This window comes from Gopherus flavomarginatus, chromosome 25 (genome assembly GCF_025201925.1).
Source record: "Gopherus flavomarginatus isolate rGopFla2 chromosome 25, rGopFla2.mat.asm, whole genome shotgun sequence".
NCBI classification, from domain to species: domain Eukaryota; kingdom Metazoa; phylum Chordata; order Testudines; family Testudinidae; genus Gopherus; species Gopherus flavomarginatus.
Window position 1 is genome coordinate 11,461,173 of NC_066641.1, and position 17,076 is coordinate 11,478,248.

Genomic DNA, 17,076 nt, shown 5'->3' on the forward strand with positions numbered 1-17,076 from the left:
CAGCAAGAGCTGCACCTGAAGGGAAACTCCCGCAGCCAGGCTCGCTCCATTACCAGCCTGAAGCCCAGAGGAAGTGGGCTCAGCTGCGGCGGGAGAAGGGGGGTCCACACTGCAAAAGGGGGGCAGGCGGGAGCTTCCAAGCCTGCGCCCTTGCAACAGCCTGAATGCATTGCATTGCATTGCATTGCAACAGGCTGGCTGCATTGCACACGACATTGCATTGCAACGGGCTGGCTGCATTGCATTGTATTGTATTGCATTGCACACGACATTGCATTGCAACGGGCTGGCTGCATTGCATTGCATTGCACATGACATTGCATTGCACACGACAGTGCATTGTAATGGGCTGACTGCATTATAGGGCTGGGACGCCCGCCGTGCACAGGGGTGGAACCCTTCTGCCGCTCGCCCAGCTCCCCGGCTGCAAACCGGCCCGGCATTGCCTGCGCCTTCCGGCGGGGCGGGGCTGGGCTCGGCTGCCGAGCCTGGAAGGTGACCCAGCAGCTGGCTGCGCGCCCCTGCTTAGCTAACATGCCAGCGCTGCAGAGACTGGCTGCTCTTGTGACACTGGTGAGCGGAGCCTGCGCTAAGGCGGCGGGCCGCTGGGTAAGCGCAGGGAGCAGAGGCCAGGGCAGGGCAACCGGTGGATCTTTAGGGGCGAGGAAGAAGGGAGCCCCCTTCAATTAGCCCCCTAGCTCCCCTCTTTTTCGTGTTTTTCCAGGGGACTCCTCATATGCCAGAGGGTTGGGCTGTAGGCTAGACTGAAATGTGTGTGCGTCATCCTGACAAAACAGCCCCCCCTTGCCTGCCCGTCACCCATCATTAGGGATTATTTGATTAATGAGGTTTACTGGGCTAGGGCCTAGGGACCCCCCGAGACCCACCATAGTACTGTGCAGGGTGCAAACACACCTCAAACTTAGGTTGGCCTTCCTGGGTCGCTCAGGCGTTTGAATTTTCACACCCGGGGCCTGGGCTACATGGTTGACGTAAAGTCACCCCGGTGGCCTTGGCCTATCTGTGTATGTGTGTACGCTCAGATTTCTTTCCGGCCAGCCCAAGTGCCCTGTTACAGTGACGCAGTGAAAAAAAAAACAACACCTCCCCGAACAGCGCGGTCAATCTATTGAGGTCAAGGCAGACCCAGTGTTAACACTGCATAACCAGTGTCAACCCTAGCAGCCTTCCAGCAGCTGGCTAGGGTGACTACACAGCAAATGTGAAAAATTGGGATGGGGTGGGGGGTTATAGGAGCCTATATAAGAAAAAGACCCAAAAATGGGGACTGTCCCTATAAAATCGGGACATCTGGTTACTGTACAGCTGTCCCACAATGCCCTGTTCCCTGGGATAGCGAGAGGTGTAGTGAAGACAGCCTAGGCCAGGGTAGTCCCCGCTGGTGGACAGAAGAATGCTTCCATCGCCCCAGGGGATGGATTTACTACAGGGATAGTAAACAGCTGCAGCGAGTAGCGGCAGCGCTTCTCAGGGCACATCTGTGCTATGAGTTGGGGTGTGATTGCTGAGGAGACCCACCCCGCTTGCTGCAAAGCAGCCGGTGGGCTAAAAATGGAGTGTAGCCAAAAAGGCATGAGCTGCATAAGGGGCTATATAGCATTTCAGACCAGTCCGTACTTGATGTAGCTCGTGGCCTCTCTCGCCACTCACTCTGTTGCAGCTATGCTCTTGTTTGTCATGCACTAGCGCCATCCAAGCAAGCATGAGGACGTCGAGCTGGGCATTTATGTGTCCAGTCCAGCTTGAAGCATAAACCTATCATACTTGAAAAAGCTAGACAAAGAGCAGGAGGAAAGGCTGGAGCGCACTTTATCATGGGGATGGAGGGGGGAAATTAATTGTGTTTTGCTCACCTGTGAAAACAAAAACATGCCCCTTTCCCCCAGGACAGCACTCTCCTAGAGCAAATGAAGGAGTAAACTATTGGCTGAGACCCATATCGAAACTGATAAACTTCTTGTAATATAATAACTCGCTTTTTTTATCTGTATTGCTCAAAGCACTTGACAAAGGAGATCTCGGTGTCATTATCCCCATTTCACAGTTGGGGAAACTGAGGCACAGGGAGGGAAAATGACTTGCCTAAGGTCACGTGGCAGAACCAAGAATAGAACCCCAATCTCCTGTCCACCAGATCATACTGCGCTGAAGGGAGACCAGCATTTCTCTAGCGGTGGGAATCGTAAGTCCCAAAGGCCTCGATATTGCAAACACAGACACCCAGGCAATGACTTAAGAGCATAAGAGTGATTCACTTTCAGCAGGATTTGTGCTGCTAAGGTATTTGGAATGTTGAAAAATCTCTGCCTATGATATATAACATGTATGTGTGTGGTAGTCTGGTGTTCATTGTATGTGAGTGTACGTATGGGATAGACTGCTTTGGTGTTTGTAGTAGGTATTACTCCTTTATATTTAAAACAACAACAACTTTAAAAAGTTACCTCTACAAAATATCAGATCACCCTCAACCTCCCAATTCATTTATTTGGTTATTCTTTAAATCCAATGATTTTTGAATGCATAGCAACACCGAGGATCTGATCCCTCTGTCACCCTGGCTTGCCTAGTCCTTTGCACCGGTGTCGAGTGGGTATACGCTAGCAGAGCAGGGCAGTGGGGAAATCAAGCTTTGCAATGAGAGTCCGGTTCTTTGGGGAGCTGGTGGCGGGCTTATAAATTCAGTGATTATTTCTGTGAATAGAGGCCCCCACAAAGGTCAGGGGACCATTGTGCTGGGTGCTGCCCAGACACACACAAAGAGCTTCCAGTTGAAATAGACTAGATGCAGAAGGGATGGAGGGAAAGCTGCACAGAGAGGCAGAGCTGAGACTAACCCAGCTCTCCTAGTGCCCAGCCCACTGGACCGGTCTGTTGTCTGGCTGGTGAGAGATCAAAATTTAAAGAAGAGACAATATTAAGTTGAGAGGACTCAAAAGTGCTTCTCTGCTGAGGCAAATATGATCTCTTAAGCCAGCCTGGAGTGTGTTTTCCTCCTCTCGCAGCCCTGCTGCTTGTTTTCTGGCTCTGCATGTGGTGGGAAAAAGAGTTTATTACTTTCGAGAAGCTCAGGCTAATAAACCCCTTTCCCAAGCTGTTAGGGCTTCAGGCATCATAAAACTGCTAATGTCACTGGCCGTAAAATATGTATATTTTAAATCTGCAAGATGTCTTGACATAAGAAAACATTTTGCTATGGCATCTCCCACCGATAAAGAAAAACCCTGTTAATCCCTCTCTGTGGGAACATATTCACACAGTAATATTACGGTAGCCTCAGGTGCGACTGGGGCCTCGTGGTGCTAGGTGCTGTACAGACACAATGTAAGAGACATTCCCTGCCCCCAAAGAACTATAGTCTAAATCAGGCATAGGCAACCTCTGGCATGCGTGCCAAAGGCAGCATGCAAGCTGATTTTCAGTGGCACTCACAGTGCCCAGGTCCTGGCCACCGATCCGGGGGGCTCTGCATTTTAATTTAATTTTAAATGAAGCTTCTTAAACATTTTAAAAACCTTATTTACTTTACATGCAACAATAGTTTAGTTCTATATTATAGACTTATAAAGAGAGACCTTCTAAAAACGTTACAATGTATGGCTGGCACGCGAAACCTTAAATCCGAGTGAATAAATGAAGACTGGGCACAGCGCTTCTGAAAGGTTGCCGACTCCTGGTCTAAATAGACAAGACAAAGGGTAGGAAGGAAAACAAGCACAGAAGAGCCAGAAGTAGAACCCGGCTGTCCTGATTCCCAGTCCAGTGCCCTAGGCAGTAAACTGGCAACCCCCTGTTGTTATGCTCCTGGCTTAGATTTTTAGTTTCACCCAGTCCTCAGGTGTTACACACAATGAGATTTTATAAAAACAAGATTCCTCGGCAGAGTTTAACCTAATAGGACAGATCCTTTACAGCAGATCTCTGTTCCTGACCGTACCTCCCTCTCCACAGGTAAGGAGTTCTTTGGGCACCTCTTCGTCCCCTTCCCGACCAGCAATTGCAGCCAAACACCCGTACCAAGTGGATTTGAAGGCAGGAAAGCGTTATGCATGGTGTGCCTGTGGCCACAGCAAGAAACAGGTAACTTCCAAAATCATTGTGATTTCTCCTTCATGTCTGCACTCCCCGAGCTTCGTAGCAATTCACCCAGCTCAGGAGCATTTTTCATTGGCCTACATGACCTCCTTCGGCATTCATGCAAAACTCTGAAGACTATGGGACTTCCATACACCTGTTTCACCTAGTCCAAGGTCTGGCTTCCAACACCAGCTGCTTCAGAGGAAGGAACCAGAAATACCTCCCCCCAGTGGACATGGCTGCGATGACACAGTTGTCTCCCTAGTATGAAGCTTAACAGGATTATATTAAAATATATATTTTAAATTATCTTTAAGGAACTGCCCCATGGTTGAAGCTGGTGGTAGCTAAACACAAGGTGTTCTCAAAATCGGGCCCATGCTTCTGCAAGGTGCTTGTAATGGAAATATTTTGAAGCCTAAAACGCGGCCCCATTTTAGCAGGAGTTCGCCCAGCTGTGAGCTATGACGTGCCAAGGCACTGAGCCATCTGGCTAGATCCTCACCTTTCTCTGCCCTTGTAAAGCCAGGGGTCTGCAGGAAACCAGGGTCTGTTTGCTGCTCTGATTTGGAGATTGCTGGGGTCCCAAATTCCAAGTGCATCCAAACACTGCACTGAAAGGCAACAAGTGAAAGACTTGATAATCAGTTAGGGAGAGGCAGCTTCCCACCCACTGCTGGCCAGACTGGGTCAAACCAATGGGCCATCTAGCCCAGTATCCTGTCTCTGGCAGTTGCTGTTCAGAGGGAGTGAACGGAACAGAGCAATCTCGAGTGAGCCATTCACTGTCGTCCAGCCCCAGCTTCTGGCATTTGGAGGTTTAGGGACACCCAGAGCATGGGGTTGCATCCCTGACCATCTTGGCTAATAGCCGTTGATGGATCTGTCCTCCATGAACTCATCTAATTCTTTTTTGAACCCAGTTATACTTTTGGCCTTTACAACATCCCATGGCAACAAATTCCCCCTGTTGACCGTGCATTGTGTGAGGAAGTACCTCCTTTTGTTCCTTTTTAACCTGCTACCTGTTAATTTCATCAGGGGCCCCCTAGCTCTTGTGTTATTTGAAGAGCTAAACAACACTTCCCTATTGACATTCCCCACACCAGGCAGGATTTTACAGACCTCTCACATATCCCCTCTTAGTTGTCTCTTTTCTAAGCTGAATAGTCCCAGTCTTTTTAATCTCTCCTCATCCATCCCCCTCCTCATTTTTGTTGCCCTTCTCTGCACCTTTTCCAATTCCAATATCTCTTTTGTTGAGATGAGGCGACCGGAACTGTACACTGCATTCAAGATGTGGCTGTACTATGGATTTATATAGTGACATTATGATATTTTCTGTTTTATTATCTGTCCCTTTCCAAATGATTCCTAACATTCTGTTTGCTTTTTTGACTGCCGCTGCACACTGAACAGATGTTTTCTGGGAACGATCCACCACAACTCCAAGATCTTTCTTGAGCAGTAACAGCTAATTTAGATCCCACCATTGTGTGTGTGTATAGTTGAGATTATTTTTTTCCCAACGTGCATTACTTTGCTTGGGACTATTTACAAGCAGACAGCAACCAAAAATGGGAGGCAGCTCTCAACTATCCCGTTCTCCCTCTGGACATTACATTTCCGACTAGGAACATCTCCCTGTCCGCCTGTGTCAGTTGCTATCTCCCGCTTGGAGAAATACCTGTTTTGTGTGGGGACTGAAGAGGTTTCTGCTATAGTGTTTCCTTTAAATCCTGGAACAATGAAAGAGTCAATCAGGTTTATTATTATGCAGAAGCAGGAGGCCTGATTTGGCAGATAACTGGAGTGTGATGTTCAACACATATGGAGCCTGAATACTTTATTGATCAGGTGTGTTACGGTAGCACCAAGAAGCCCCAGTCATGGTGTCAGGTGCTGTACAAATACAGAACATAAAGATAGTCCCTGCCCCAAAGGGCTGACAGACTGTCTGAGACAAGAGGGCTTGAAAGAAAGGTGGGTTTGACCCATTCGTAACATTCTGTCAGGCCATGGGGAAAATGCCTCCCATTTAGTGACACACGCACACCCCCCGTACAAGCTAGGAGCCAGTGCAAAATCCAGCAGGTGAAATTAACGTCATGACGTGTTGTGAGCTGCATTGTCACCGATCATCTGGCTCTCTCAATACTGAGTAGGGCCTAACACACTGATGCTTCCTTGGCTCTCTTTTGGTGATCTCTGCTGGTGTGGGAGAAGGAAAGCATAGGAGAAAATGGGGAGGCCAGTATTAATTCCCCTCTTGCTTGGAAATGCAAACAGATCTTTACCCGATTATGGGGCAGAGTCTCTCTGTGCCTCCATTTCCCCATCTGTGCTCTGCCCTGCAGGGGCTGGAAGACAAATACCTTAAAGATTTTGAGGTGCTCAGATAGAATGGTGATGGGGGGCTGGATAAATACCTGAGTTAGATGGAGCTAATCCAGCTCCTTCTCAGCAGCCCTGCCACACCCCACTTTGCACAGTGGCACCAAGTAAAACCACTGCTTTGTTTCTTTTGCTCTGCAGCCTTTCTGTGACGGATCCCATATTAGAGCAACCCCAGATCTCTCCCCTCTGAGGTTCCAGCTGGAGGAGGCCAAGAGCGCCTGGCTGTGTGGGTGCAAACACACCAAATCCCCTCCTTACTGCGACGGCACCCACAAGGAGGAGTTCATTCAGAAAGCAGAGCTCCCTGGGCAGCCGTGATGGGGGGCTTCCTCTCCTGACACAAGCGGGGAGCCCTGGCAGCCTGTTTTGAGGGGCAGGGGGGCTGCAGGAATGGAAAGATGTTCAGGCTTTGTGTTCTCTGGTGCATTGGATCAAGTTGTCCGAACAGCTCCAGATTCTGTTCTTATTTCCCTGTAAATGAAGTTCTGTACAGATCAGACCAGTCAAACACACAGACACTGGGCTAGTGGCTTCATCCAGCTGCCAGGAAGGAACAAATAAAAGTGACAAGGCCTTTTTCACGTTGCTGGCACAAAGAGAAAGATGGGTTTGGTCTGCATTGTTGCAGCTCCATGTTATAAAATAACTCCCAGCATTCCAAGAGCAGAGCCAACTGGGTGGCTAATTCATAGATTCTCTGCAAAGAAACTTCCAGCCCATGGGCGCAAATGGGATCCCAATGCACAGATGTTGTAGGAGGAAAACTGTGTGTCATGCTCTATCACTGGTTCCTCTGGGCTGTCCCTGCAGCCCTTGTAAACCGTAAAAAAATGAGGAACTCTGTAGGCTTTAGATTAGCGAGCCTGCTGCTCATATCAGCCCAGCTGTTCCCGTTTGCCTTGACCCCTGCCGGATTGTAGCTGGATCCTGTTTCTTTGATGACTTTGTTTTCAGTTCAGGCTGGAGATTTCCCACCGCCCTCCCACCCTGACTCCAGTTGAATTATTCCTTGTTGCGCTGACACTTGATGACTCATGGAAGTAAAGTGAAGCATGTATCCAAGTGGTTGCAGGATCAGGGCCCAATTGTTTAAGTTAAAGGTGACCTGCAAAGGGAAAAAATAGGCTTGTGTGGTTTTTCTTCTTTGTGATAGATAAAAAGAACTGGAAGAACTGGGAGGTTTGGGTTTGGAAATGCTGGGGTTTTTTTTCCTTCTCTGCTTGCCTCTTTCCTCGGGGATGTCAGGTTTTGTGTAGTTCTCTGTTTCTGGTGTTGGATTCCCTGGAGGAGTCAAAGATGCGTATTGGGAATTTTCTCAGCCCTCCAACAGAAAGGGTGTCAAAGCCTTTCAAAGAGATTTTATTTGTGAACTCCTTTTCACTCAAAACTTGGAAAGCCTCACTGTTTTAAGCAGTTGGACTGAAAACCATCCGGACTTCTCTTCTGAATGAAATGACATGTCACTTCCTTGCTATCCACCATAAACCTACAAGTTCAAGTTTTGCATAGACTCTCCCAGGAAAGACAAGATCTGAATTTCTAAGGTCTTGTCTACACACACCCAAGTTGTATCAGTTTAACTATATGGGTGGATCCATTTATACTGGTATAAAGATGCTTATACTGGTATAACTATTTCCCATATGGGAAGAGGAGTAAGTTACTCTTCTGCAAGGCACTTTTGTATACCAGTGTAACTGCTAGGGATTGTATTGGTATAACTATATCGGTTAAAAAAATCATACCCTTCAGTGTACTAGTTATACAGGTACAAAATCTGTGTGTAGCCAAGGCCTTAATATATACAAAACAAGCAGAAGAAAAAGTAACAAAAAGCAATTTTTCAGGCCTTCTTAACTCATAATCAAGAAGTAAAAAAACCACATTTCTTTTTCTTTAGAGGTCATTTTTTAACAGTCAAATTGCTCTTTCCTCGCCTGTCTTTGTTCTCCCAAGGGGTTTCTTACAGGGTAGCTGGTTTTGGACATGATGGGGAGGGCTGTAACTGACAAACCGCCACTTTTTTGTTGACCTCTGTTTAGGCACCACAGGTAAAAAAAAATTTTAAATGCTGATGTCGTGGGAATTCAATGGGACTTTGGTGCAGACCCCGAAAGATATTTAGGCACCCACCTCCCATTGAAATCAATGGGAGTTAGGCATTTAAACGCCTATGGAGAATCTGGCCCTTATTGCTGCTCTACACAGAAAGTTGTATCCGTTTGACAAAAGGTATGATTTAAACTAGCACCATTTTCTCTGTGGAACAAACTGGTTTATGTTGCTTTAGCTTGTGCATACTGAAAGATGATGAGAGAGTCCCCACACCAGATTGCATCAGTTTAATTAGAGCAGCATACAAGTTAAACCAGTGCTGCTTGTGTGTGTGTGTGTGCACAAGGGTTAAATCACTGAGGCGCTTTTAAAGCTGTAACCCCGCAAACCTGGTTCTCTGCTACACCGTCATTTAGACCCGTGCAAAACAAGCGATCCGAGTGCCATGGGTGGAAACCGGATCAGAATGGCCATGTTTTATGTTGGCTTTATACTCATGTGAACAATGGTATAAATCGCCAGGGCCATGGAAAATTAGACCTTTCTTAATTAGCCAAACCTTCAGAATAGATGATGTGTGTGGTGCATATGAATGGCATTTGTCTATCAGGCCCTGTGAGTTGGTTTATCTGGAAACCAGAGGAAGTTATTTCTGCCAACGTACAAGGGCAATTGCTCCTGTAACAGGCTGCCATTATGGGAGAGTTCTTTGCACAAACCCCAGAGACTTCCAGATGCTGCCATAATAATAAATCAAACCCAGTTGTCACGCAGAGACCCGACTTGTTCTTGTACCATAGCGTCCGCTCTAACAACTCAGGTAGTCAGGGCTTCGAGAGATTGCAAGGGACCCCTGTTTCTCTTGAATGGTTGTTTTAATTATGAAATGGTTAATAAAATGTTACCATCCAGCTAGATGGCTCTGCATCTTTCATTTGAAAAAAAAATTCCCAGACCCTGGGGGTTCCCCATCACAACCCTACATCAGCGGGGTCTGGTTGGGGGAAGGGAGAAGCCTGCTTTTAAAGATAGCAATGCAAAGAGGGTTTGGAAAAGTTATCTTCCCTGAGGGGCTGTGAATTACACCAGAGGAAGGAACATCTGTGCTTGTCTGTTTTCCCAGCTTGCCTCTCCTAATAATCCCTCCACCTGTCCAGAAAGCTCTGTTGGTAGATATTAGACACAGATGAAGCAGATCACCTGGATAGATCATTAGTGGGGATTGAACCCTAAATCTCTGGATCTAAAACCATGAATTGCTACTCTTTGAGCCAAATAAACAAATCTGTTAGCCTGGAGGCAGTATCAGACTCATGGACCCCGTACCTGGTCCAGCCAGTAGAAGGAGACAGAGATCCACACTGGATTAAAGTTCTGTAGGATGGAGCCAGCCATCAAAAGAGGCTTCGGTGCCTTATCTTGGTGTCAGTCCAGAGTGACTTCGTTTGAATTGACTCAGGTAGAAACAAATCAGAATCTGGTCCTTTCTCCTGTGATCACTCCCTGGTTGCTTTACTTTCAGCTAAAGGCAGCTGACTGATTTTTCTTCCCCCCTTCCTGTCCCTCTAAAACCAGATTATTTTCTCTCCAAAAATAAATTGCAATATTGTGGAGAGGAAAGAACCAGCTTTACACAAAAAAGACCTCAGCGAGCAAAGCCCTGAATGCTCTAGACAAATGAACCTACAAGATGGGTTTGGTTTGGGGCTAGTGAAATCTATATTTGAACAAAGAATCAGCATCAGAGAGCTGTCAGGCCGCTAAAGAGAAACCCATTGACATTTCTGAAGGGGGATGTGAGGATTGGTGCGGAAGATGCGCACACACTTCACCCAGCCAGGAGATTCCTCCCCAGACAGACCAGCTGGTGCCAACTCAGCGAGGAAGGGGAGCAAGAAAACACACAAGCCATTCACAGAGCGGGCTGGGGCTGGCTTTTCCTTCCCCGCTTTGATCGCCGCCCATGCTAGGTGGCTTGTGAATTACTAGCGCGAAGTAGGCAGTAAAATCAGGCTTCCCGGGTGGCGCAGCAGAAGGGGGGTGGCGCAGTTGGTGGTGCGGTAGTTTGAATTGCTTTCCAGAGAGACCCAGCCTCCGGATCTCCCCCGAAACACAGCCTGCCGGCCAGACAACCGGGCTGAGAGATTTCCTTCCAGGGCAGACAGAGCTAGGAGCCCCCAGAGGGCTTTCCTGCGCCTCCGGCTACAATCCGATTGGAAAACCTTGCAGCAGCCCGGAGAAAACTGGAGCTTTGAAGAAAACAGCCTCAATTTTAGCTTCCATAGAAAACAAAAGATGCCCCCCGTGTGGGAATAATGGAATCCCAACTGCAGCCAATAGCACCCGCGTAATCTGGTTTTTGTTTCTGCCCTGGTTTCTCTCGAACCTGGGGCACCGTTTTTTGCTTTTTAGATCAAAATAAACATTGTTTTTTTACTTTCTCCCTTTACCTCCAAAGACTCTTTGGTTGGGACAGAACCCAGATCTGCCTCACACAAAAATAGCAGAAGTGACCAAACTAACTTCCCATCCACCCCTAAAGTTTTGTGTTTCAATAGCTGCCACGCCAGAAAGAAAAAGAAAGAAAGAAAGTTCTGTCTACACTGGGAATCCCTCTAATCCTTGTTCCCCTCCCGCCCCATAACAAGTGGGGAGAAGGGTCCCTTTAAGAAGCCCAGGCTTGCTCTGAGCTTGTCTCCAATGTCTGGACACCTACCTACCTGTTCTTCAGAAGCCTGTTTCTGCAGCCATAAGCCATTGGTGGTTTGTGTCTCTAAGCAGTTCCACCCCTCTGAGGAGACACCTTACAACAACTACCCCCCACCCCCGGTCAGGTGCTGTGCCTATAATGGGGGGTTTAAATGTGTCCCTGAAATTAACAAGCAGGCCACTTGGAACGTTTAAGGTAGGAGGCAAACCATGAGTTGTCCGAAAAAACAAATGAATAATGGAAGGAGAGACGTCGAGCCCTCACTATAAAACCTGCTTGGCTTTACCGATAGGAAGATGGTTAGCGCACCAAATCGACTCGGTTCAAAAATCGATCAGCGTTTGGGTTTGTCCTTCGTGAACGGGGTTTCAAAGAACAGAGCGAGACTGGAAAATGGGAAGAGGAGAAAAGAGCTTGTAAAATCGCTTGGGATTTTAAAAAAAAACAACCGGAGAGGAAACATCCTGTTCTGATTGGATCGCAGCAAAAAGCGAAGGGGATTTCCAGCTGTAGCCTCACGTGCATTCCACAGCTGGAGTCCTACTTCCCCGCATCGGTAATGCACAACGAAGCATGTTTCACCATGCAGTTGTGCTCCCGGGTTTGGGCTGAACCCCTGGGTTTAAAATCCCAGCGATGGTGCATGGGAAGGCGATCGTGTTTTAAAAGCCCCAAAGGGGCAAATTCAATCCGCAGCGTATTGCCCCTGAAATCGGAGTGACACCGAAGCGAGAAAGAGCGGCCCAAGGAAACGGATCCTCCGCTTCCTTTGAGGCAGGAGAACTCGAGCGGAACCTCACGCGTTAAAGTGAAAGCTCGGAATCGGGAGCTCGGTTCGGCAGCGCACCGCCGGCTAAGTGCTTCTTTGCCGCCTTGGAGGAATCGAACCGGATCCGAAATAAATCACCGGGGGGAGAAAACAGCTACAGAGAAAGCGAAACTCCTTCCCCGCTCTCCTGCAGTCTCTCTACGGGTCGCTACCAGGCGGTGCTTTGTAAGTTGCAGTTGTTTTGTTCTGGGGTGGGGAGAGGGAAGTTAAACGTGACTCCCGAGCTCGGGTAGCGTTTCTGTTTAAAGGGACTGGGATCAAGCCATGGCCCGGTCAGTGGTGATGTGTAGTGATCCCCCAGAACTGCAAAGGGAAGAATAGAAGGGACTTAATAGACCCCCCTCCCCCGAAATATTTCCCTGCGCTGTGTCCAGTGCATTATGCGGGAAATAAATCGCAGGACCAGGCTGCGAGCTGGGACGTGGATAAGCCTTTCCTAGGAGCTGCCCGGGGGTGGAGGGGCTCAAAAACCCTCGGGGGCTGAATTGTAATGACATTAACCGCGCGTTACTGCTGCGGGTGACTTGGTTCAAACTCTAGGGCTGGGATTCTGCTTCCATTTGCACCAGTGAAAAATCCAGCGTGATTCCCCACTCGCTTTCGTGGGGCTGGGGCCGCGCTTGATTCCCCAGCTGTGTAGTCTCGAATTAACACGCGTCTGCCTCCAACCTCTGCAAAGCGTCTCCTGGAGCAAACAAGCTCGCGGAGGGGGTGGGTGCAGCTCTGTCCCGCAGCTCTGATTCCTGCAAGCTCTGGGCTTGTCAGGTGAGCGAGTGTGTGGGCCCGGGGCCTCCCTTTTCTGCTAGCCTCTCCCCTTCCAGGGCTTCTAACCCACGGCCTTCCTAGAATCCACTAATCCGCCGTCTTGCCGCTTTTTCCAAGACAAACTTTCACTTTCCCAGCAGTTTCAATCCAAACTTTTTGAAAGGTGAAGGTTTTTGGCTCTCTCCTTATTTTGAAGCATGTGCTGTTGCTAATTATTGGCCTATATTTTTATTTTTAATGTTTTGACATGTTAAGATTTAGCATTAAATCAGATCTGTTCCATTCCCAGACCACTGGCTTCAGAAGAAACTTTTGTTCCCTCTGAAACCCTCATTGATAACATAAAGTCTGCTCACCTATTCATCTCTGCATTTAAAATACTATTTTTTAAAAAATCTTCTTCCCTTATTCATAGATTCAAAACCAGAAGGGATTACTGTGATCATTCTGTATAGAGAACTTCTCCCCCCCACTAAAAGAAATTCCCAGAGCAGATTGTTTAGGAAAAAACATCCGATTTTGATTTAGAAATTGTCAGTCATGGTGGATATACCACGGCCCTTGGGAAATTGTCCCATTGGCTAATTGCTCTCACTGCTTTATTTCCAGTCTGAATGTGCTTCGACTTCCAGTCCTTGGATTGTGTTAGACCTTTCTCTGCAAGGGCTGGTCTACACTACGGGGGAAAATCGATCTTAGAATAACGTAGCTGAAGTCGAAGTATCTAAGATCAAATTACTCACCGTCCTCATGGCGCGGGATCGATGTCCGCGGCTCCCCCTGTCGATTCCGCAACTCCGTTCGGGTTGGTGGAGTTACGGAATCGATATAAGCGCGTTCGGAGATCGATATATCGCGTCTAGATGAGATGCGATATATCGATCTCCGAGCAATCGATTGCTACCCGCCGATACGGCGGATAGTGGAGACGTACCCCAAGACTGAAGAGCCCACTGTTAAATGCTGGGATATCTTTTCCAGACATCCCGATTGTCAGCCTGTTATCTCCCACAAAACTGGGCTTCATCTCAATGTACATCACTTTTATTTTTTTTTTAAGGTGACTCAGGGCCAGGTTTATCGAGTATTTAGGTGCCTACAGCTGGCTATAGACAGGGGTGCTGGAATCATTTTTATAGTGCGGGTGCTGAGAGCCATTGAACCAAACTGTAAACCCTGTAAATGATGGAAACCACTCCAAGCCAGGGGTGCGATAGCACCCCTAGAACCCATAGTTCTGGTGTAACACCAACAGACGCCAGTCGCTGGCAGGCCGGATTGAACCTGGGGGATCTGGAGCTTAGTGCATGGGCTAAAAGTCAACTGGCTGTTAGCTAAGGCTGTAGAGGAAACTCATTGGTCTCTCTCGCCGGTCTCCGTGCCGCTAGATGGGACAGCGCACCACATCCAGGAGGTGTGTGGGGTACACTAGCACCTATGGATATCTGGGCGAAAGCCCAGATCTGGAAAGGTAGTTAGACACCTAAATACCTTTGGTCTCTACGAGGATTTTCAAATATGCTTAGATGCCCCACTGGCAGAGTTAGGGGGAGGGGCAATGTGTCGGATCTAGGCACCAGCAAACCAAGCATGTGCTTGGGACAGCACAATTTCAGGGGCGGCATTCTGGCCAGTTTTCTTTTTTGTTTGTTTTTTTTTGCTTCGGGTGGCAAAAAACCTAGAGCCAGCCCTGACTAGAGATCCCCTCTATAGAAAAGATATAATCTTCCCTCTCCGCCTGCGTTAATAGGCGTGAACAACCCAAGACCAGCTGAGATTTTAAAGCTGTTGGGAAAAGGAGCTGATTTCTGGGCCACCCAGCACTTCGTTCCTAAGCATTCTCTTCAAGGCTAACCCATCCCCAAAATCAGTCCTCATTACCCAACAGAGGGATGTGCTTTTCACTAAAGCCTTTTCCCCAGTTACTGTCCTTTTACATAGTGGGAGGGGCTGGATTCTACAAGCAATGTAGGTGCCTTGGTTGCTGAAAGTTCCCTCAAGTTGATGGTATATTCTCTGCATAGACCTTCTTTTCTCTCCCCTCCCCAGTTCTCCCGCTGGGCACTTGATGTTATTAAACGGCTTCGCCTGCCTCTGATATTAAGTGAAATCTAGGAGGACTATTACAAGGAATTTAACACTAATGAACATTCTTGGGGTGGTTGGCCAACTGCACTCATCCATTTAAAGTCCTTTCAGTGACTGCAAAGCTCTGATTACATCAGGGCTTTCACCAAGGAAACACACAGAGACACACTGAATATGAAATCCTGCTCCCGAATCCAAGACCACATCACCAGCACTGCTGCTGGTGGCTTCCAGTAAAGGAGGTCCTTTTGTGGAGTCAGATTTGCAAGGGGCTCCGGCACAGGTCCTCAAAGGTATTTAGGTGCCCAGCTCCCATTTTCACTGAGAGTTTCAGTTAGGCAACTAAATACTGTTGCCCCTTTTTGACCCAAGCTGCTGGTTAGATTTGAAGGCCCTGGTGGGGATGTTCCAGCTGGAAATAGAAATTGATGGAGTCTATTAGCATCAAAGAAAATCGCTCGTTCCTTGTAGGCAAAAGAGATAAGTCCTGCTTCTGTGAATGCAGGAGGAACCAGGAACAAAAGGAGCGACTTCTTGGCTCACAGCCCCAAGTTTCTTTAGCCAACAGACCCAAAGTTCTCATGCCAGCCTTTTCCAGGGTCACGTCTACAGTGCAACATAGGGCCCTGTCAGCACTGGTTCTCCACTTGTGAGGTGACTCCCTTCTCTTCATGTGTCATTATATAATGCATCTGTAATTTTCACTCCATGCATCTGAAGAAGTGGGTTTTTTACCCAGGAAGCTTATGCCCAAATAAATCTGTTAATCTTTAAGGTGCCACTGGACTCCAGGGCCGGTGCAACCCATTAGGTGACCTAGGCGGTCGCCTAGGGTGCTAACATTTGGGGGGTGGCATTTGGGGGGTGGGACCTTCTGCTGCCTAGGGCGGCAAAAAGTCTGGTGGCGCTCCTGCCGGACTCCTTGTTGTTTTTGTGGATACAGATTAACACGGCTACCCTCTGATACTTAACATTAAGCAGGAGAGTAGCCCTATTGAAGCTAAAGGGGTTATTCATCGTTTTTTAAAGGCAGAAGGGAGCGGTATGATATGTCCCATCTGACTTCCTGCACAGCACTGTAGGACTTGCCTGGATTAATTCCTGCTTCAAGTGATCACTTCACCCGCTGAAAGCTTAGCCTGGATTTTTCTGTAGGATTGAGGGCTTGGCTCGCAAGAGCTGCTAAACTCCCTGGCAAATCTGGCCCTTCCTTAGGTGGATTTAAATGAGCTGAGGAATCTTGAAATATTCACCCCTGCTTTGGGGGCAGAGTCCAGGCCAGTGTGACCCTCAGGCGTCAGCACTGCGACACCCTTGGTTTGAAGTAATAGCCACCAAATGAATGCATGGCTTCCATCATAGACACTGCGAACAGCTTTGTTCAATGGCTTTCAGCACCTCCAGCCCCGTGTGAATTCTGGATCAAGCTCCCAGTGACACGCATCTGATAATGAAGCACTGAGGAGCTTGTAAGCAGGGGACTTTTCCCCTTCTATGATCAACTATGCTGGATACATTTCTGAAAAAAAAAGGAAAACTTAGGCTGTTGGTTGGACTCAGAAGCCCTGCTGTCCTGCAGAGAGGTCAGATGCACGCAGGAGAGGGAACTAAAATGGCTCCTATATGTTCTTTAATGGAGGAGGACAGGGACCAAATTGTTTATAATGTAGCTCTTTGCTAGGCTAATCTTTGATCATCTGCCCCCTCCACTCCTTTGCTGCCACGTCCCAAGGACAAAACGATTTGCCAGAGAGACTTGTGGTGGAAGGAAAGTCCAGAGCTGAAAGCAAGCAACCCCCTTGGCTTGAGCTCGGAGAGGGGAAGTGGCTGCAGTTTTACTGGGGGAAGGTTGGTTCCCAGATGCATTCGTGTCAGGGACGGTGCCATCTAGCTTTAAAAAATGGACTAGATCCGCCCTGGCCCAGCCCGCCCTGTAGTGATTTATGGTTCCTTGTATTGGTACGGACATTATGGTTTGTCACTGTCTGGCAAACGGGGGGAGAAGGCAGCAGAGGGAACAAAACTGATTTTTTTTTAAAATAATCTTTCATTGGGAAAAGATGTGTGGAGATGTGATTCCCCCACCCCACCCCAAAAAAATAAATTTAGCAGAGGAGGGTGGTCTTGTGGCTAA

At 48.0% G+C, this 17,076-nt stretch overlaps 1 protein-coding gene across 3 annotated transcripts in view; it reads left to right on the forward strand.

The window, feature by feature from the left end:
- The first annotated feature begins 468 nt into the window (after window positions 1-468).
- CISD3 (CDGSH iron sulfur domain 3) overlaps window positions 469-17,076 on the forward strand; it is a 156,261-nt gene continuing 139,653 nt past the window's right edge. Inside the window, exons 1-3 of one of the 3 annotated variants that reach the window (XR_007771542.1) lie at window positions 469-609; window positions 3,973-4,101; window positions 6,634-8,039. Coding sequence is in view for 2 of the 3 variants with exons in the window: in XM_050935283.1 (XP_050791240.1) it covers window positions 535-609; window positions 3,973-4,101; window positions 6,634-6,813 (384 nt within the window). In the remaining variant the exon portion in view is untranslated. Of the gene's footprint in view, window positions 610-3,972; window positions 4,102-6,633; window positions 9,462-17,076 lie in introns of those variants that run through there. The other 2 variants (XM_050935283.1, XM_050935284.1) reach the window with 2 other exon arrangements.